This window comes from Bubalus bubalis, chromosome 4 (assembly GCF_019923935.1).
Source record: "Bubalus bubalis isolate 160015118507 breed Murrah chromosome 4, NDDB_SH_1, whole genome shotgun sequence".
In the NCBI taxonomy this organism is placed as follows: domain Eukaryota; kingdom Metazoa; phylum Chordata; class Mammalia; order Artiodactyla; family Bovidae; genus Bubalus; species Bubalus bubalis.
The window spans coordinates 20,471,980-20,493,622 of record NC_059160.1 but is presented as its reverse complement, the minus strand read 5'-3'; the positions used below and the strand labels follow the sequence as shown (position 1 = coordinate 20,493,622).

At 36.9% G+C, this 21,643-nt stretch overlaps 1 protein-coding gene across 2 annotated transcripts; it reads right to left on the bottom strand.

The window, feature by feature from the left end:
- Positions 1-347: 347 nt before the first annotated feature.
- Positions 348-5,098, bottom strand: LOC112584487 (NKG2-A/NKG2-B type II integral membrane protein). 2 transcript variants are annotated; one of them, XM_025283242.3, is made up of 6 exons: positions 4,799-5,098; positions 4,274-4,414; positions 3,784-3,837; positions 3,099-3,250; positions 928-1,028; positions 348-606 (listed from the first exon to the last, which is right to left on the bottom strand). In XM_025283242.3, the coding sequence occupies exons 1-6, from the start codon at positions 4,983-4,985 to the stop codon at positions 489-491; spliced, it is 753 nt and encodes a 250-aa protein (XP_025139027.2). In that variant the 5' UTR covers positions 4,986-5,098; the 3' UTR covers positions 348-488. The 2 variants fall into 2 exon arrangements, with proteins under 2 accessions (XP_025139027.2, XP_025139028.2); XM_025283243.3 differs by having other exon boundaries at positions 4,301-4,414; positions 4,799-5,096.
- Between the last annotated feature and the right edge of the window lie 16,545 nt (positions 5,099-21,643).

Genomic DNA, 21,643 nt, shown 5'->3' with positions numbered 1-21,643 from the left:
ACACACGAAAAGACATGTAGCTTTCTCATATCACAACACCACTCATTACTAGAGAAATGCAAAGTAAAAACACAATGAGGTATCGTCTCTGCCGGTCAGAATGGCCACCATAAAAAAGTCGACAAACAATAGCTGGAGAGGGTGTGGAGAAAAAGGAAACCCTCTTACACTGTTGACGGGAATGCAAACTGATATAGCCACTATGGAGAACAGTGTGGAAATTCCTTAAAAACCTTGGAATAGAACCACTCCAGTGTTCTTGACTAGAGAATTCCTTGGACTGAGAAGCCTGACAGCCTATAGTCCATGGTGTCTCAAAGAGTCAGACACAACTGAATGAATGAGCACACACAATTATATTTCAACTGTTTTTGAAAAACATTCATTATCAGTAAAAATAATATAATTCGTTTTAAAATTTATGCAGTCAGTATATTATTTCCATTTCATTAAAACTCAAGTTACCCACCAGCATCCAAACTCATATTTTAATTCTCAAGCTTATGCTTGCAATGATATGCATTTGTAAACTGACAGTCTTCTGCTCTTATTTCCCATAAAGCTTGTACAGCACAGTTACGTTCACCAGGTAATTTGTCTGCTATCCTGTTATGGAAAAATGCATAATTCTGTTATATTCTATGAAGACAACTCATGAAACAATAGTATTTTCCATGTAACTGTAATACAAGATATTTTGAAAATGGGTAATGAAGTCTTTAATAAAATTTCAGTAAGAGTTTATTACTAGGAAACTGGGCTACAGAGTAGCGTAGTTTTCAACATTGGTATCAACATTTTATTAACTTTCAATATCTTTCTTCAGCTTTCTACAATTTGACTAAAAGAAATGTATTCGTGCTATTTTAAAAATATTTCTCTTTTGTATTTTTCCTCCTATATATAGCATTCTTTTTACAAACTTACTGTAGATTGCAAGTTGAACCATTTAGCCACTTCCAAGGACGACCGCGGCCTTCACGAGAGACTTGAATCCACGAAACAATCGATAGGGACATCAGAAATTTCTAGCCCAAAATAAATAATTTTCACTTAAATAGTCATTATGAAATGTTTTTGTTAATTTTTAAAATGCAAGTCAAAGGATGTGTTCTTTCATAGCATCTTTCATTCTTTGAACAAATTGAGCATGTTAGATTCTAATCTAACACTAAAAACATAGGAGTTGAAAGTTTGAAGTTTTAATAGTGCCATAAATATTAACCAATATCTGTACTTTTGATTCAAAATCAACTCTACATTTATACTTATCAGTTTCACTGTATTCTAATGTTAATAAGAAAAATTCCTTTTTTTTTTTGACAGCCATTTAATAAAGGGGATATTTACAAAGATATGAACTAGTTGTAGAGATCCCACAAAAGCATACACCTTGAATAACAACTTGGGGATACTTACAGCTGTGAACTGCATCTGACATTAAGCCTAAGGGATAAGAAGGTGGAGTAATTCATATGTGCAATGAGGAAAATTCTGACTCATATAATTTCATTTGTCCTCATATCAAAACTAACATAGCAAGGCTTTAAATAAGTCTTTGATTCCATGACATTCATTTTTCTGGATATTGTGACAATATCAGTGGATTTCTCTACTTTTATATGTTTCTCAGTATTTCAGTTTTAGAGGGAAATCAAGGAAATGAAATTGAGAAAATAAGTGACATGAGAGCCGGATTTGTTTTTCTGAGCCTGACAGCATTCTTTGACTAGATAAGCCCCAAAGCCATCTGTTTCTGTATTGGTGGCATCAGTGGACCAGACAAGGGGTCAGAGACCCATTTGTCTCTGCTCCTCCCTGCTAAGTTCAACTGTAAACATGGGAACTAATGAAAGACACGAGAAAGGAGAACTCTGAAAGGTGAAAAGAGAAGGGTGATGTGGCTTGAAATTTCCCAGCAGCCCCACTCCTCTGTAATCTCTAATCACTTCTCCGTGATGAGAAAACAAGGTGGGAGGTGAGGGAGTGATAATTAGGGGCATCTTGTGTCTCCCCACCAACCAGATGAAAGTGACCTAGGCCTCTTACTTCCCAGACACACAATACCTAACCTGGCTGTTGGGGGTGGCACAGGTAAGCCATTCCTCCTGTGTGTGAGAGAATCGTGTAGGCAACACCAGGTAAGCCTTACAAGATCCATCAGGACACTTACTAACAAGGAGCAGTCAGAGAAATTGCCTCTGTTTCCTCCACTGAGAGACACTAGGGTTGGGTGATAGGGGTGGGGGTGGGACTAACAAAGGGGATGTCTTGACTAAAACTACTGAAGCTAAGAAGCCTCTTTATCCCTGAGGGTGTAAGACTCCATCTCCACCCAGCAGCATTGGAAAGAATGGATCTTAACTTGAATTTACACAATGAGCTGTGGAAATTTACAAACTTCACACAAATGCAAAAAGTTGGAGGAACTGCAAAATATCATATGGCAGTGATGAGACAGGGACAACCTGAATGATTCCATGTCCTGGAGTAGAAAATTGCAACCCACTTCAGTATTCTTGCCTGGAAAATTCCATGGACACAGGAGCCTGACAGGCTGAAGTTAATGAGGTTGCAAAGAGTCAGACACGATTGAACGACTAAGCACGAACACGGGATTCCATGTATATGATTCAAAAGCGATCAAAGAGATTCTATAATATCAAAAGTCAGGACAGTGAGTAAATAAGGAGGTGGAGACGTGATAAGATATTACAGAGCGGTGGGGCTGCTGGAAAGTTGAAACTTCTCTTCCGTGATCTGATATGCAATTACACAATTCTATAGGCAAAATTATATGTTTATTTTCCTTGATGTATGGTAAAATTAGATAACACAGAGTATTTTAGAATTTAATAGCATTTGTAGAAGCATGGTTTTCTATGAAAAGCAAGAACCAGAAATTACCACACATGCATGAATGGTATAAAAATGTAAATAAAGTATCATAAAGTTATATTCCATTGTTTAATGGAATACTAGCAGACCTTAAAATAAACAAGCTACAAATATGTATAAAAGCACAAGTGAATCCTAACAAATATAATGTTGACTAAATGAAGCCTTTAGCAAAGTGTTGAAAACATTTAATATCTTACCATTTCCTCTTCATTATCTATATAAAGCAGAGTAGAATTCTTAGTAGCACAGGCTATCAAACTCTCATTCCATGATTTTTTTTCCAAACTAGTATAATAGCAGTTGTTGGAATATGTAAGCCAGTCTTGTGGACAATGACCACAATGACATTCTGAAGAAAGATTATGAATTAGTATTCAAAAACAATTTGAATTTGGAAAATAAAAATTAACTTACATATATTCATAGATATAAACATAGGTATACACACACACACACATATATATATATAATAACATATCTATGCATCCTCAAGGCTGGTACATATAAAACAAATCTCATTCATGCATTCATAATAGGGTCTGTCTTTAATATATGTCCCCATATAAAGGAAATACATAGAAATGTCTACTCTTTACATGTCCTAAAAATCAAGAAATGAAACTTCTATTTTAGAATACCAAAATTATTTTTCTCTTATCACATTATATCAGGAGGAAATTACAGCCAATTGCCAACAATGGATATGCTGATCCTATTATTGCATAGGGAGAAGCACTCTCCTATAATCATTTATTTATGAATGTTTATTGCCTAATTTTATAAATTATGTTCTATCCCCAAATCTATTCTTATTTTCACTAGCCTAAGATAGAGACAAAAATGAATTGTATTTGTATCAAAACTTTGAAAATCATTATGTACCTTTCTGGAGCCTTGTTATGAGAGAGGAGTAATTCTGTTCCCGTATTACAGTAGCTACAAAATTAATCATTAAAAAGTTAATATTGCTTTAAATGAATCATAATGATTTTAGTTTATGAGCTTGAGAATTCAGTTTATTGTTTAGAATTAGAATAATCTGAAATAAAACTGATTTAGCAAGAAAAATTCATTAGGTAATGAAGACTTGATGGAAAAAATATTTCAAAAACCTAACGGAACAAACTTCACCACGTCTTACAGTATTTGCTTTAACCAATCTCAAGAATTAATTTGTATTTCTCAATAAGATCTTTAAATCTCCTAAAGCATGCTTTTGAGTTATGAAATCAGAATATACATATACATGCTCTCTGTAATTCTCCTGTGTTGTATATTTCTGACAAATTAGATATACTGCATTGATTCTAAATGAATGTATTTTAATGATAGACACATTCTATAATACTATGAAATGTTTAGCAGCACTGACCATCAGTAAAGTGATAAGTTCCCTTACAGTTTTTCAAAAACCAGGGAGTGACAACGATCACTGTCACCACAGTGGACATCAAGACGAGGCAGATGATTCCCAGGATCCCAGCAATGAACTTCTCTGGAGGTGACGGTGAACCTACAGGGACAGAAAAGGAAACTGAGAAAGGAGTGATGGGGACAGTTGTTTAGAGTTTACATACACAAGAACCCACATGAACACAGAGTTATGGATATAAACTTGGACCCCAACCCATTTTGACCACTGTAGTCTTTCTCTCAGAATATACCATTGCGTTTTCAGCAAATATAAGACTACATGAGTTGTTGATCAAAAACTTCAAATTATAGTAATGCCAGAATAAAAGTAGTCCTCCGATTTCACATCAGAATCCCATATCCAGCGTTAAGTTCTGTTCCTCAAAGTGAAAAATATGTGAGCTTATCCCCTACTCGTTCTCCACAACTCTGCACCCCACTGCACATCCTAGAATAGCTCCATGTGTGTCTAGTAAGTGTTTACCTTTGGAGTGGTGAATCTTGTCATTCCCATGAAGATTCTGAGAAGCATTTTGAAGATTTAATTCTATATATGTTAATTCCTGCTCAGTCATTGAAACAGAACTTTTAGAAACCCTAGGTTTTCTTTTCTGCCTCTTTGAGTTCTTGACTCCCTTCAGTTCTGCATAGGTTGCTCCTTGGTTATTCATCTCTGCAGCTGAGTGAGATCAAGGACTGTGCTTGAAGTGAACTGAGGTTGAGTGGTGTATGTGAGATAAGCACCCTAGTACAATGCCACAGGCGGGGCAAAGCTCTTAGTGCTCACTTTGCAGCTGAACAAACTTAAAGCCTGGTAAATCCTTACAACTTTAAACAAGTTTTTCATGATAGAATGCTTTTTTGAAAAACATATTCTATATTTGACACATATATTATTGATTGAAACAATGAAAAGCAATAAATTAGGCAGGAATAAAGAAGTTCATGAACAATAATATCCTTATTAAGTCAGATTCCATGGAAACATTTTAAAACCATCATAGTGCTTGTGTTCAAATTAAAATGTTCTGTTAACCAGAGAGATTCACCCATATTTATGATAATTTTGAAATTTAATATTGGTTAAAAACAGTTCTTTAAAGATGAGGAGAGAGTAATGTTGACATGTACAGTATTTCCTACACTAAATTACATTATTTGGTGACTTACATTTATTGATGAAAAGGGATAACAAACGGTCATTATTTCAAATGGTTGAGGAGTTCTGAGAAAGCATTAAAAACTGAGGAAATGCTTCATATATTGGAAAATGTTACCTGACTCATTAAACATATATAACAAAGTAATATGAAAAATAAAACAATAGGAAAGACTAAAAGTTAATTATTTTACAAAAGTAGTTGATAATTGATTTAATGGCTAATATCTCTACCCACAAAATGATAAACATGTATAGGTCACTTATGGAAGAACACTGTTCGTTCAAACTTCCAGAAAGATCTGATAGATGTCCAAGTTAGTAAAGGTCATTTTAGCTGTATAAGTGATGGTAATTACTTATAAAAAATCCAGATAACATAATTTAATAATTCAGACAATTGATGCAGTAGTCAGAAATATCTGGAAATTAATTATGACTGAAATTTATAAAATGTGACTTTCAAAAAGTTATTTGCTATCTGGTAACCTATATTATTAATATAAAATGGAAATAAGTTTATGCAATATATAACGTGTGTAACACTGAGCACTCAACCTGGAATTTATAAGTTCTCAGTAATTATCAGTTTTAATTATTATCTTAGTCATCATTTCTATGGTACTATTTCTGATTTATATCAGCCTTTAGTTAGTATAACATATCTTTATGCAATATTTGATTTTTTAAAAATACTTTAATTATGACAATTAAGTTTAAATTAGCCTTTAGATATATGGCAAATCCAATACAATATTGTAAAGTTAAAAAATAAAATAAAATATATTAAAAAAAAGTTACTTCATCTTAAATTTCATTAAAAAATTAGGGTTCTTTTATTCAATCTAAAACATAGGGGAGGAATTATGTTTGGCCTTTTGCTATATAATGAATTCCTTTCCAAGAATCTGTGTATAGATGTTGAGCAAAACATGTATAAACGTATTATTATACAAAAAAGCTTACCATCTACTGATTATAAAATCCGAAACTAATTGTTCCCTATCATAAGGTCAATAAATTTCACTTAATATTATATACACCCCCAAATATGCATGTGTGTATTCAACAGACAATAATTTGAATACTTGGAGAAATGACCCAATATTTGGTATTTTATGGTTATTGTTTACACCAAATTATTAAAAAAACAATGTTATACTTTGATTTTGTTGTATATTTACTATAGCTCAGTTGCATCACCTCTAACATTTGTTAGTTCCCACTACGTGAGACGGTCTAGCAGAGAGACAGGAGAGGAGGGACACATACCTTCTGTTGGCCAGGAAGTCGTGCATTCTTTAGTGTGCAGACCAGGTTACTCTCTAAAAAGAGACCTGCTTAGACTGGTAACGAAAGGAGAAATTTAAAAACTTAAAACCCAGTCAACAATAAGCAATGTCTGTGACCTTCACAGGCTGCCCTGTGAAGGCTCAGAGTGAAGCTAGAATGGAAAATATTGATTTGTCATCAATGTGTCACTTCAGGTTTGAACAGGAAATCCTCACACTTAGGCGAGTTGAAGAGTGTAGCTTATCACACACCTTCAGAAAATAGGAGACTTTGGGCTCCAATTAAAAGGACAACTGGAACTCTAGTTGTGTTATTTACATTTTCCATTTTTAAATGCCTCTGAGAAATTGTTCTCATATACCGTAAGATCCATTAGATCTGATAAACAGAGTGCCTGAAGATCTATAGATGAAGCTTTGTGACACTGTATAGGAGGCAGTGGTCAAGATCATCCCCAAGAAAAAGAAATGCTAAAAGGCAAGATGGTTGTCTGGGGAGGCCTTACAAATAGCTGAGAAAAGAAGAGAAGCTAAAGGCAAAGGAGAAAAGGAAAGATATATTCATCTAAATGCAGAGTTCCAAAGAATAGCAAAGAGAGATAAGAAAGCCTTCCTCAGTGACCAGTGCAAAGGATAGAGGAAAACAATAGAATGGGAAAGAGTAGCGATCTCTTTAAGAAGATTAGAGGTACCAAGGGAACACTTCATGCAAAGATGGGTACAATAAAGGACAGAAATGGTATGGGCCTAACAGAAGCAGAAGATATTAAGAAGAGATGGCAAGAATACACAGAAGAACTATATAAAAAAGAACTTCATGACCCAGATAAGCACCCAGATCACTTGCCTAGAGCCAGACATCTTGGAATGTGAAGTCAAGTGGGCCTTAGACAGCATCACTATGAACAAAGCTAGTGGAGGTGATGGAATTCCAGTTGAGATATTGCAAATCCTGAAAGATGATGCTGTGAGAGTGCTACATGCAATATGCCAGCAATTTTGGAAAACTCAGAAGTGGCCACAGGACTAGAAAAGGTCAGGTTTCATTCCAATCCCAAAGAAAAGCAATGCCAAGGACTATTTAAACTACTGCACAATTGCACTCATCTCATTTCCTAGCAAACTACTGCTCAAAATTCTCCAAGCCAGGCTTCAACAGTACGTGAACTGAGAACTTCCAGATGTTCAAGCTGGCTTTAGGAAAGGCAGAGGAAGCAGAGATCAAGTTTCCAACATCTATTGGATCATCAAAAAAGCAAGAGACCAAAAGACTGTTCTATACATCTGTGTCTCTTTTGCTGTCTTGCATACAGGGTTATTGTTACCATCTTTCTAAATTCCACATATATGCGTTAGTATACTGTATTGGTGTCTTTCTTTCTGGCTTAGTTCACTCTGTATAATAGGCTCCAGTTTTATCCACGTCATTAGAAATGATTCAAATGTATTCTTTTTAATGGCTGAGTAGTACTCCACTGTTTATACGTACCACAGCTTTCTTATCCATTCATCTACTAATGGACATCTAAGTTGCTTCCATGTCCTGGCTATTATAAATGGCACTGAAACATGTATAATATCATATATGAAATGAGTCACCAGTCCAGGTTTGATGCATGATACTGGATGCTTGGGGCTGCTGCAGAGATGACCCAGAGGGATGATACTGGGAGGGAGAAGGAGGTGGAGTCAGGATGGGGAACACGTGTATACCTATGGTAGATTCATGTTGATGTATTGCAAAACCAATACAATATTATAAAGTAATTAACCTCCTATTAAATAAATTTATATTTAAAAAAAAAGCAAGAGACCTGTGGAAAAGCATTTATTTCTGCTTTATTGACTATGCCAAAGCCTTTGGCTATGTGGATCAGAACAAACTGTGGAAAATTCAGAAAGAGATGGGAACACCAGACCACTCATCCTGCCTCCTGAGAAATCTATATGCAGGTCAAGAAGCTGCATTTAGAACTGGACATGGAAAAACAGACTGGTTTCAAATCAGGAAAGGAGTATGCCAGGCTGTATATTGTCACCCTACTTATTTAACTTATATGCAGAGTACATCATGAGAAACGCTGGGTTGGATGAAGCACAAGCTGGAATCAAGATTGCTGGGAGAAATATCAATACCTCAGATATGCAGATGACACCACCCTTATGGCAGAAAGTGAAGAGGAACTAAAAAGCCTCTTGATGAAAGTGAAAGAGGAGAGTGAAAATGTTGGCTTAAAGCTCAACATTCAGAAAACTAAGATCATGGCATCTGGTCCCATTGCTTCATGACAAACAGATGGGGAAACAATGGAAACAGTGAGAGGCTTTTTTTGGGGGGGGGGCCCAAAATCACTGCAGATGGTGACTACAGCCATGAAATTAAAAGTTGCTTGATCCTTGGAAGGAAAGTTATGACCAACTTAGACAGCATATTAAAAAGCAGAGACATTACTTTGCCAACAAAGGTCCATGTAGTCAAAGGTATGGTTTTTCCAGGAGTCCTATATGGATGTGAGATTTGGACTATAAAAAATGCTGAGAGCCGAAGAATTGATGCTTTTGAACTGTGCTATTGGAGAAGACTCTTGAGAGTCCCTTGGACACCAAGGAGATCCAATCAGTCCATCCTAAAGGAAACTAGTCCTGAATATCCATTGGTAAGTCTGATGCTTAACCTGAAGCTCCAATATTTTGGCCACCTAATGCAGGAACTAACTCATTTGAAAAGGCCCTGATGCTGGGAAAGAGTGAAGGCAGGAGGAGAAGGGGACGACAGTGGATGAGACGGTTGGATGTCATCACTGACTCAATGGACATGAGTTTGAGTAAACTCTGGGAGTTTGTGATGGACAGGGAGGCCTGGCATGCTGCAGTCCCTGAGATCACAAAGAGTCAGACACAAGTGAGCAACTGAACTGATGCACTAGAAGATCTAAAAATTGTGCTATGCTTAGTTCCTCAATTGTGTTCCAACTCTTTGCAACCCCATGGCTTCCCTGGTGGGTAAGAGGTTAAAGCGTAAAGACTGTAGTCTGCCAGCCTCCTCTGTCCATGAGGATTTTCCATGCAAGAATACTGGAGTGGGTTGCCATGACCTCCTCCAGGGGATCAAACATCAAACCCAAGTCTGCCGTAGTGCAGGCAGATTCTTTACCATCTGAACCACCAGCCTAAGAATACTGCAGTAGGTAGACTATCCCTTCTTCATGTTATCTTCCTGACCCAGGAACCCAACTGGGGTCTTCTGCATTGCTGGTGGATTCTTTACCTGCTTACCAGCTGAGCTATCAGGAAAGCCCCCCAAAAATGCACTACCTTTATTTAAAAGGAGAAAAACACTTTTGCATAGGGATTCAGAGAAGAAGGAATCCCAAGCCATTTAAAAGTGCTTTTGAAAAGACTACAAATGGTGTAGCTGACATAGAAGTAATTTCAATCGTTCAGTTCAGTTCAGTTCAGTCACTCAGTTGTGTCCGACTCTTTGCGACCCTGTGAATCGCAGCACGCCAGGCCTCCCTGTTCAATTTTATTGCTATGCATTTTGAAGAAAAATTATAAAGCACTGGAGCACTGTTGGCCCTTTAGGTGCACAGATCTATGTAGTTCTTAAGAGGGAAAAAAAACAACAACAACAAACAACAAGAACCAAAATGCAATCCTTTTTTGTTGTTGTTTCTGCTTAACTAGGACTTACTTCTGGGGTAATATAGGGCTCAGACATTCTCATTATATTTAAACATGTAATGATTCTTAAACAATGCTTTTATAATTGTTGCTATGGCTAATGGAATAGATCATTTTGATTTTGATGCATTTAAAGGGCAATTTTCAAACATTTTAAGATTTTCAATTACAGCTGTCATAGTTTTTTGAATGCCAATATCTGCTTCTTCAGATAATTTAAAGAGAACACAAGAAAGAAATGGAAATCTGCTGTTATTCAAATCAGTCAACCCAATATTGGATATATTTACTGTACTGTATCAATCAGGTTGGATATCCTTAGGATGTTTCTTTAAAATATAGGCTGATATTTACTCACAGTATGATATTTTGAATTTTTATCTAGACATGATGTCAGGTAATTTATTTTTAGGGTTTTTGAATTTAGTTTTTTCCCACCTGCGTGAGAGTCTGAAACTTGGCCTTTATTTTTCAAGTTTATGTTGGTGCTAAAGTTCACAAATGGTTTGATCTATGAAATCTTCATAAAATTTGGCTATTTGGTTCTCTATGATTCTTGTCTGAAGAGTGTGAAGTAAATGAAATACTGACCAGTGGAAACTTTCTGTGTGGGAATATTGAATGCTATTGGATCATTGGCTATCTTTTTCTGATATTATGTCTCTGAAACCAGTCATACATATCAACATGGACCTCCTACTCTAAAAGCAGAGGTGAAAGGCCGGTCAAGAGAGCTTGTCCTACCTGTGTTTCTGATCAAGCTTGTCCTCCCATTGGTGAAATCTCAAGGCACAGACATAGGTGTTGTCAGTCAGTGTGCATGTAATCCATGCTTCTGCTGTCACACTGTTGAACAAAGATAGATACATGGGAACTTGCTATGGATGAGTGATGTGGAATTTAGGAGGTTCTGACTGCTGCAGGAAATAATTTACCTTGGGGTACATGTTAATTACTATCTAAAGTTCACAGTACCCACTCCAGTGTTCTTGCCTGGAGAATCCCAGGGACAGGGGAGCCTGGTGGGCTGCCATCAATGGGGTCGCACTGAGTTGGACATGACTGAAGAGACTTAGCAGCAGCAGTAGCAATGTTCATGTTATTCTACAGGTGAAGACAAGAATGAATCAAAATGAAAGTGGATCAGAAATATTTATTATGCAGAATATAATCTTTTTGTTTCCAGTTTTGGGAAATATTTAATTCATTTTTTTGATGTTAAATTTTGTGGGGTTTTCTCCACAGCTATTGGTGTTACCTGCCTCACTAGGAATAAATTTTCCAATGTTCAAATCCCTCATCTTCAAATTCGATGCAATCTGAAAGTTTAAATGAATTGGTACTATGATTATTTTCCTATCAAAAGAAATCCATTTTTGTATTTATAAATTTGCTTTTTAGTGAATAGATTACAAGTTTTTGATGGTGAATAAAGCTAAATGAAATATAGTTTGCCTATTATAAGATTTACTCTAGTATTACTCAGCCATTAAAAAGAATACATTTGAACCAGTTCTAATGAGGTGGATGAAACTGGAGCCTATTATACAGAGTGAAGTAAGCCAGAAAAAAAAACACCAATACAGTATACTAATGCATATATATGGAATTTAGAAAGATGGTAATAATGACCCTGTGTACGAGACAGCAAAAGAGACACTGATGTATAGAACAGTCTTATGGACTCTGTGAGAGAGGGAGAGGGTGGGAAGATTTGGGAGAATGGCTTTGAAACATGTAAAATATCATGTATGAAACGAGTTGCCAGTCCAGGTTCGATGCACGATACTGGATGCTTGGGGCTAGTGCACTGGGACGACCCAGAGGGAGAGTGTGGGGAGGGAGGAGGGAGGAGGGTTCAGGATGGGGAACACATGTATACCTGTGGCGGATTCATTTTGATATTTGGCAAATCTAATACGATTGTGTAAAGTTTAAAAATAAAATAAAATTAAAAAAAAAGATTTACTCTATAATTTGGCATTGTATGAGGGAGAATATTTGTTGAAAATTAAATGGTAGTATATTTATCCATTTTATCATTATTTAATGATTGTTCAAATCCAGATTTCTCAAATTACAAAATAACTAAATGGCAAAATATTAAGACATTTTAAAAACCTAAGGATCAATCCTAACCTATTCACTTTCTGCCATAAGGGTGGTGTCATCTACATATCTGAGGTTATTGATATTTCTCCCAGCAATCTTTATTCCAGCTTGTGCTTCTTCCAGCCCAGCGTTTCTCATGATCTACTCTGCATATAAGTTAAATAAGTAGGGTGACAATATACAGCCTTGACATACTCCTTTTCCTATTTGGAACCAGTCTGTTTTTCCATGTCCAGTTCTAACTGTTGCTTCCTGACCTGCATACAGGTTTCTCAAGAGACAGGTGGTCTGGTATTTCCATCTCTTGAAGAATTTTCCACAGTTTATTGTGATCCACATAGTCAAAGGTTTTGGCATAGTTAATAAAGCAGAAATAGATGTTTTTCTGGAACTCTCTTGCTTTTTGATGATCCAGCAGATGTTGGCAATTTGATCTCTGGTTCCTCTGCCTTTTCTAAAACCAGCTTCAACATCTGGAAGTTCACAGTTCATGTATTGCTGAAGCCTGGCTTGGAGAATTTTGAGCATAGTATACTAGTGTGTGAGATGAGTGCAATTGTGCGGTAGTTAGAGCATGCTTTGGCATTGCCTTTCTTTGGGATTGGAATGAAAACTGACATTTTCTAGTCCTGTGGCCACTGCTGAGTTTTCCAAATTTGCTGGCATATTGAGTGCAGCACTTTCACAGCATCATCTTTCAGTATTCGAAATAGCTTTCAGGATTTGAAATAGCTCAACTGGAATTCCATCACCTCCACTAGCTTTGTTCATAGTGATGCTTTCTAAGGCCCATTTGACTTCACATTCCAGGATGCCTGGCTCTAGGTGAGTGATCACACCATCGTAATTATCTGGGTCATGAAGATCTTTTTTGTACAGTTCTTCTGTGTATTCTTGCCACCTCTTCTTAACATCTTCTGTTTCTGTTAGGTCCATACCATTTCTGTCCTTTATCGAGCCCATCTTTGCATGAAATGTTCCCTCGGTGTCTCTAATATTCTTGAAGAGATCTCTAGTCTTTCCCATTCTTTTGTTTTCCTCTATTTTTTGCATTGATCGCTGAGGAATGCTTTCTTATCTCCTCTTGCCATTCTTTGGAACTCTGCATTAAGATGCTTATATCTTTCCTTTTCTCCTTTGCTTTTTGCTTCTTTTCTTTTCACAGTTATTTGTAAGGCCTCCCCATGCCGGGGTCCAGCCCCGGTGGAGTCAGGGGTTTTGAAGGGGAGACAGATTTGGCAATCAGGATATGATAGAATTAAAGATATAAAGAGTGGTTAAATAAGGATAGCTCAGTGAGAAAATTCAGTGGAGAAAAGAAGCTGAATAACTTGGTTACATGGAAAGCTAATAAAATTCCAAAATAAGGAATTTACATCACCTACATAGGCCACAGGCGTCCTCCCGTTCTCCCGAAGGAGAGGAGACACTAAGGCCTCCCCAGTCAGATCTTAGAAGCCCAGGCAAAATTAGTAGGCTTGACGAGCCTCCATGCCCCAGATGGGTATTCAGCCAGAAGGTGAGAGAAAGAATGAATGGGGAGACCAAGTTAAGGTGAACAAGGCCCGAACATTATTTTCCAAAGTAGTGTTTATACCTTAAGTTGTGCATAGGGGATAATGGGGTAAGGGGTAGAGTTGGCAGTAAGCCAGGCTTTCTTTCAACAAACTTATATGCAAAAGTTTAGGTGATTTACATCATCTTCTGGCCTGGAGGCCTGTTAACATTGTCAGACCCTTTCTTCAGAAAACTTATTTTTCTCTAAAGGTGATTAGTCAGGTGCCACCCTCCAAAAGCATTAGATAAAGTTGCATTCCTATAGGGCAAAGGTGTGGTGGGCTATAACAAGAAAAAGAATTAACTCAAGGGTCAAGGTTACAAACATTAAGCCTACTACTTACATTTCTATACACCAATTATATTAATCAATACACTGCCAGGGACACAGTAGGTAAGGGATATGGAAACTTAGCAGCAAACATTGGCCCAACAAGTGAAAAACCCTTCACCAATACAATTCTAATCAATCTTTTAACTGCTCAAAGGAATCTGTATTTAGACAGTTTAGAACATCTCATACCTCTCACGGTTGGGAGGCTGTGAACAATCACATGTGGCTGGAATAACCTTCAGAGGAGATTGTAGGTTGAAACACTCTTATCACGCCCAGGAACTTTATCAACTGGAGATGTAAGTTAACTCTTTTTCAGAGAGAAGTGGTGGAGGACAGCCCCCTGTAAAGTCAGAGGTGTAGGTGAGAGCACAAAGCAGCAAAGTAGGCAGACTCTGGTTTTGGGGGTAGATGCTCGAGAATTTCCCGGGGGACTCCTGAGGCTCCATCCCACCCTTGCAAATGCCGAGCCTCCTTCCTCATGACCTTTGCCATGGGCGGAGTTCCTCACACTGGCTTCCGGCATCCCCAGACATTCATTTTGTTTTTTTGGATTTCTTTTCCTAAAAAGCCTCTTGATGAAAGTGAAAGAGAAGAGTGAAAAATCTGGCTCAAATCTCAACATTCAGAAGATGATGATCATGGCATCTGGTCCTATCACTTCATGGGAATTAGATGGGGAAACAGTGGAAAGAGTGTCAGACTTTATTCTTTTGGACTCCAAAATCACTGCAAATTATGATTGCAGCCATGAAATTAAAAGGCACTTACTCCTTGGAAAGAAAGTTATGACCAACCTAGATAGCATATTCAAAAACAGAGATATTACTTTGCCAACAAAGGTCCATCTAGTCAAGGCTACGGCCTTTCCAATGGTCATGTATGGATTTGAGTTGGACTGTGAAGAAAGCTGAGCGCCAAAGAACTGATGCTTTTGAACTGTGGCGTTGGAGAAGATTCTTAAGAGTCCCTTGGACTGCAAGGAGATCCAACCATTCTATTCTAAAGGAGGTCAACCCTGGGTGTTCTTTGGAAGGACTGATGCTAAAGCTGAAACTCCAGTGCTTTGGCCACCTCATGCAAAGAGTTGACTCATTGGAAAAGACCCTGATGCTGGGAGGGATTGGGGGCAGGAGGAAAAGGGGACGACAGAGGATGAGATGGCTGGATGGCATCACCGACTCGATGGACATGAGTTTGAGTGAACTCGGGGAGTTGCTGATGGACAAGGAGGCCTGGCGTGCTGCAAGTCATGGATTCGCAGAGTCGCACATGACTGAGCGACTGAACTGACGAGGAACAAATTCTGGCAATGTTTACAGGCCATAAAAATATTTTTCTGAAAAGATGTGTTTTTATTTCTTTATTTACTAGTACTTTAAAAAATTTCTCGGTAATTTATTTTGTATTAGTCATCTACAAACTCATCTAAAATTTATAAAATATTTCTGTGTTGAGACTCTGTGATTCACTGACACAATTCTGTATTCATTTATTTAAAATATTTTCATAGGTCAGTAATTCATATACATTCATAGTATAACATGTGAAAAATAGAAGAGTATTACTGACTCCAAGTCTTCACTGAAGATTGACTGTGCACTTTGAAGTCTACTATATGATGAAAAGGCATTGAGAGGCAAACAGGCCCTTACTTCATGAACATATACGTGGAAGGACATGTTTTGTTTTGTTTTAGGAGCAAAAGCAAATATTTAAGAAACATACAAATGAATAAGGAAGACACACATATTTTTTTCTTTAAAAACTTTTTATTGGATTTTAGCTGTTTTATAATGTGTGATAGTTTCAGGTGTACAGCAGAGTGATTCAGTTATACACATACCTGTATCTACTCTGTTTTTAGATTCTTTTTCTATATAGGCCATTACAGAGTATTGAGAAGAGTTCCCTGTGCTACACAGCAGGTTCTCTTTTATATACAGTAATGTGTAGATGTCAATGCTAGTCTCCCAGTGTATCCCTGCCCTCCCCATCACCTGTTGGTTTTCAGTTGTTCAGTCATGTCCGACTCTTTGCAACCCCATGGACTGAAGAACACCAGGCTTCCCTGTCTATCACCATCTCCCAGAGCTTGCTCAAACTCATGTCCATTGAGTCGGTGGTGCCATTCAACCACCTCATCCTCTGTCGTCCCCTTCTGGTCCTACCTTCAATCTTTCCCAGCTTGAGGGTCTTTTCAAATGAGTCAGTTCTTCACATCAGGTGGCCAAAATATTACAGCTTCAGCTGCAGCATCAGTCCTTCCAATGAATATTAAGACTTGATTTTCTTTATGACTGACTGGTTTGATCTCCTTGTAGTCCAAGGGAATCTGGGGAGTCTTACCCAGCACCACTGTTCAAAAACATAAATTCCTCAATGCTCAGCCTTCTTTATAGTCCAACTCTCACATCCATACATTACTACTGGAAAAGCCATATCTTCCACTATAGGGACCTTTGTTAGCAATGTAATGTCTCTGCTTTTTAATTTGCTGTCTAGGTGGTAACCATAAATTTATTTACTACATCTGTTGAATCTACTTCTCTATCGTAAAATGTCATATAGATAGGAAAGAGAGAAAAACTCTTTATTTGCAAAATGACATAATTGTATGCACAAATTCCAAAGTATCTCCAAAATTCTCCTAAAACTAATCAGTAAGTAGAGTCCCTGGACTGCAAGGATATCCAACCAGTCAATCCTAAAGGAAATCAATCCTGAATATTCATTGGAAGGACTGAGGCTGAAGCTGAAAGTCCAATACTTTGGCCAATTGATGCAAAGAACTGACTCATTGGAAAAGACCCTGATGCTGGGAAAGATTGAAGGCAGGTGGAGAAGGGGACGACAGAAGATGAGATGTTTGGATAGTGTCACTGACTTGATGGACACAAGTTTGGCATTTCGTGAGTTAGTGATGGACAGGGAAGCCTGGCGTGCTCTAGTCCATGGGGTTGCAGAGTCAGACACAACTGAGCGACTGAACTGAACTGAACTGAACTGAAACATGGTTTCAGATAGAACAGAATATTAAAATCAGTTATATTTCTATATAAATTATGAGAAATTGAGAAAAACAAAAAGTATCATTTATAATGGACTTACTTGGTGACTCAGATGGTAAAGCGTCTGCCTACAATGTGGGAGACCCGGTTTCAATCCCTGGGTTGGGAAGATCTCCTGGAGAAGGAAATGGCAACTCATTCCAGTATTCTTGCCTGGAAAATCTCATGGATGGAGGAACCTGGTAGGCTACAATCCATGGGGTCAAAAGCTTTAAGTTGATAGTATAAATGTACCAAATATTTGCACCATTTGTATGCCGAATTATAAAATACTAGTGAGAAAGGTTGAAAAAGACAAATTGATAAATAAACTCTAGTCCTACACTGGAAGTCTAAACATTATGATGATTTCTTTTCTCCCTTAATTGCTCTATACATTTAAGTCAGTCATAATCAGAAACACAGAGCCTGGTTCTCTGCGACAACCTACAGGGGCTGGATGGAGTGGGAGAAAGGTTCATGTGGGAGGCGACATATGTATACTTATGGCTGACTCACATTGTTGTATAATAGAATTCAGCACAACATTGTAAAGCAATTTTCCTCCAATTAAGAAAAAAGTTAAAAAATAAGAAACATATTAAGCTTTTATTTTGTAGACAGCTGCATATTAATTTTAATTTTTTTTAATGAATTTTGTTTTTTAGAACAATATACATTTACAGAAAAAGTTTGAAGATAGTATAGAAATCCATATATTCTGAAATCAGTTCCTCTTTAATTAAGTTTATATTAGTATTGCACTTTTGTTGTAATTAATAAACCAACATCAGTGTATTTTTAGTAACGAAAATCCATAGTTTATTCATTCTTCTGTAACTGCTTTTACCTATGTCCTTTTTCTATTCCAGAATCCCATCCAGGTTACCACATGACATTAGATGTCACGTCTCTTTAGGCTGCCCTTGGCTATTACAGACTTTCCTTGTGTTTGATGATCTTGATAGTTTTGAAAAGTGCTAGGTAGGTATATTTTAGAATATCCTTCACTGAGATATGTCTGACATTTTTCTCATGAGGAGATTGGAGTTGTAAATTTGGGGAGGACGACAGAGTGCAAATTGTATTACATCACATCAAGGGAGCAAACTGTGAACATGACCTCTATTGATGTTACCTTTGCTCACTGAGGTGGTGGTTGTCAGGTTTTCCACTCGAAGGTCACTCTTATTTTCCCTCTTCCATATGGCTCTGTAATAATTTCTTTGGAAGGAAATCATTATGTGCAGTAAGTACTTAAGGAGTAAGGAGTCCCATCCCTTTTAGGCAAGAGCCTCTACATTATTTATTTAGAATTTTTCTGCACAGGAGATTGTTTCATCTCCCTCATTTGCTAAAGTACTCAATCATTTTATACTACTGTGGACTCATGGATATTTTATATTGTGGTTATAATTAATACTATTTCTTTTCTATCATTTTTGCTGCTTAAACTGTTTCAGCTTTGGCCATTGGTAATTCCTTTACCTAGTTGACATACCTCTACAGTTTTAAGCACTTCTCCATTTTCTAGAACTACAAAAATCTCCAGACTCTTCTTATGTATTTCCTACCCCTATTTTAGAATTAGCCATTTTTTTCAAGTAGCTAAGATTTTATTTACTAGTAATGGAATTATAATAAAAAAATGGCCACTAAGTTTTTTCTTCTTTGCAAAAAAAAGTTAAAACAATTTTGAAAAAGACAATGCAGGAGAACTCACATCACTTCACAACCTCCTATAAATTCACAATAATCAAGTTATTGGTGAAAGAAGGCAGATATTTAGATTAATGAAATAGGATAAAGTTTAGAAATAGATACAAGTAAAAGTGGTGAATTTATTTTTGACAAAAGTGCCATGATAATTCAACAGAAGAGTACAATTTTCAAAAAATGGTGCTGAAATAACTAGTCATCTTTTTGAAAAACATTTTTAAAAAGAATTCAATCCATACTTTGCACTATATACAAAATTAATGCAATGAAATATAGATATCAATGTAAACTTAGAGTTTCTAGAAGAAGGCATAGGAAAAAGTTTTTCAAGTTCAGGTTAATTAAGATTTCTTAATTAAAAACTTCTTAAATATAAAAACATATGTTAAAAATTATTTATTTCACTTCTTCAAGTTAAACTTCTGCTCATCTAAACTTCTAAAAAGAATGTTAAGAGAATACAAGGTATACTGGAAGGCAGTATTTATAAAACAAATCTCTGAAAAAATTTTAACATCCAAAATATATAAAGAGAGAACTCTCAGAGCTCAATAATAAGAAAATGAACAACCCAATAAAAACAGGCAAAATATTTAATCAATCTTTACCATAGGAGATCATATGAAAGGATGGTGACATCATTTATTGGTTCAGTTCAGTTTAGTCACTCAGTCGTGTCTGACTCTTTGCGACCCCATGAATTGCAGCATGGCAGGCCTCCCTATCCATCAGCAACTCCCAGAGTTTACTCAAACTCATATCCATCAAGTCGGTGATGCAATCCAGCCATTTCTTCCTCTGTCGTCCCTTTCTCCTCCTGCCCCCAATCCTCCCAGCATCAGAGTCTTTTCCAATGAGTCAATTCTTTGCATGAGGTGGCCAAAGTATTGGAGTTGCAGCTTCAGCATCAGTCCTTCCAATGAACACCCAGGACTGATCTCCTTCAGAATGGACTGGTTGGATCTCCTTGCAGTCCAAGGGACTCTTAAGAGTCTTCTCCAACACCACAGCTCAAAAGCATCAATTCCTCAGTGCTCAGCTTTCTTCACAGTCCAACTCTCAAATCCATACATGACCACTGGAAAAACCATAGCCTTGCCTAGACGGACCTTTGTTGGCAAAGTAATTTCTCTGCTTTTGAATGTGCTATCTGGGTTGGTCATAACTTTCCTTCCAAGGAGTAAGTGTCTTTTAATTTCATGGCTGCAATCACCATCTGCAGTGATTTTGGAGCCCAGAAAAATAAAGTCTGACACTGTTTCCCCATCTATTTCCCAGGAAGTGATAGGCTCAGATGCCATGATCTTAGTTTTCTGAATGTTGAGCTTTAATCCAACTTTTTCACTCTCCTCTTTCACTTTCATCAAGAGGCTTTTTAGTTCCTCTTCACTTTCTGCTAAAGGGTGGTGTCATCTGAATATCTGAGGTTATCAATATTTCTCCCAGCAATATTCATTACAGATATACAAATATACCTTTATTATACCACACCTTTATTAAAAATAGTTTTTAATTTTTCAATATTAAAGTTAGTAGGACACTAGCAAATGGAATTCTCATACACTGCTAATAGAATGCAAAATCGTACAGCCACTTTGCAATATGGAATCATACCCAGAAATCTGGACTTGCCAGAAAGCATTCAAGCTATTAGTTGTGGTATAGGTCACAAACACAGATCTATTTGTTTTCTTTCTGTTACTATACTGTCTTTCTCATAAAAAGTAAGAAATCAAACAAATGCATATACAATTGATACAGAATAATGACTTCACTTACTCTTGGCATTAAATCCCAGGTAAAATGTACATGGCAGTGACAACAGTTTGCAAGATTACTTACTAAATCTGTGTGAGTTGCAGAAATTGACTACACAGTCCTAAGGTTCATAGGATGCACTGATACTTTCTCACTCTGCCAACCTGTGCTCATAACTGGTGTGATCTGGGATTTATGTTTGAAAGACGCAGAAGTGGAGGGTCCACAATATATCTCTATCAAGCTAAAATATAGGTGCAGCCCATAACAAAGCATTCTGAAATGAGAGATATACAGACTGGACTTCCAAGGGTCTAAGTTTTTATAAGGAAAAGTTGTTGCGTGTGTCTTCGGTTGTTGTTTCATTAGGTAGCAAGACACTACCTACTTCTCACAAATGAAGCGCATGAATCTGGAACAGTCAGAAGCAGACATCTTTGTTGCTTTAATATATGCACAGTTTCCTTCGTTTGACCCTGTCCAATCACTTAAAATAAAATAAAAGCATATAAATAATGTAAAACAGACATTCACTAATGCAAACATAAGAAATATTGATTCAAAGTTAAGGTATATATATTTTTTCTTTCCTTACAAGAAACTATTCCTTGGTGCCCTAGCCTTTCGTAAAGCATACTTTATAAGGATTATAGCAACAAGTTGA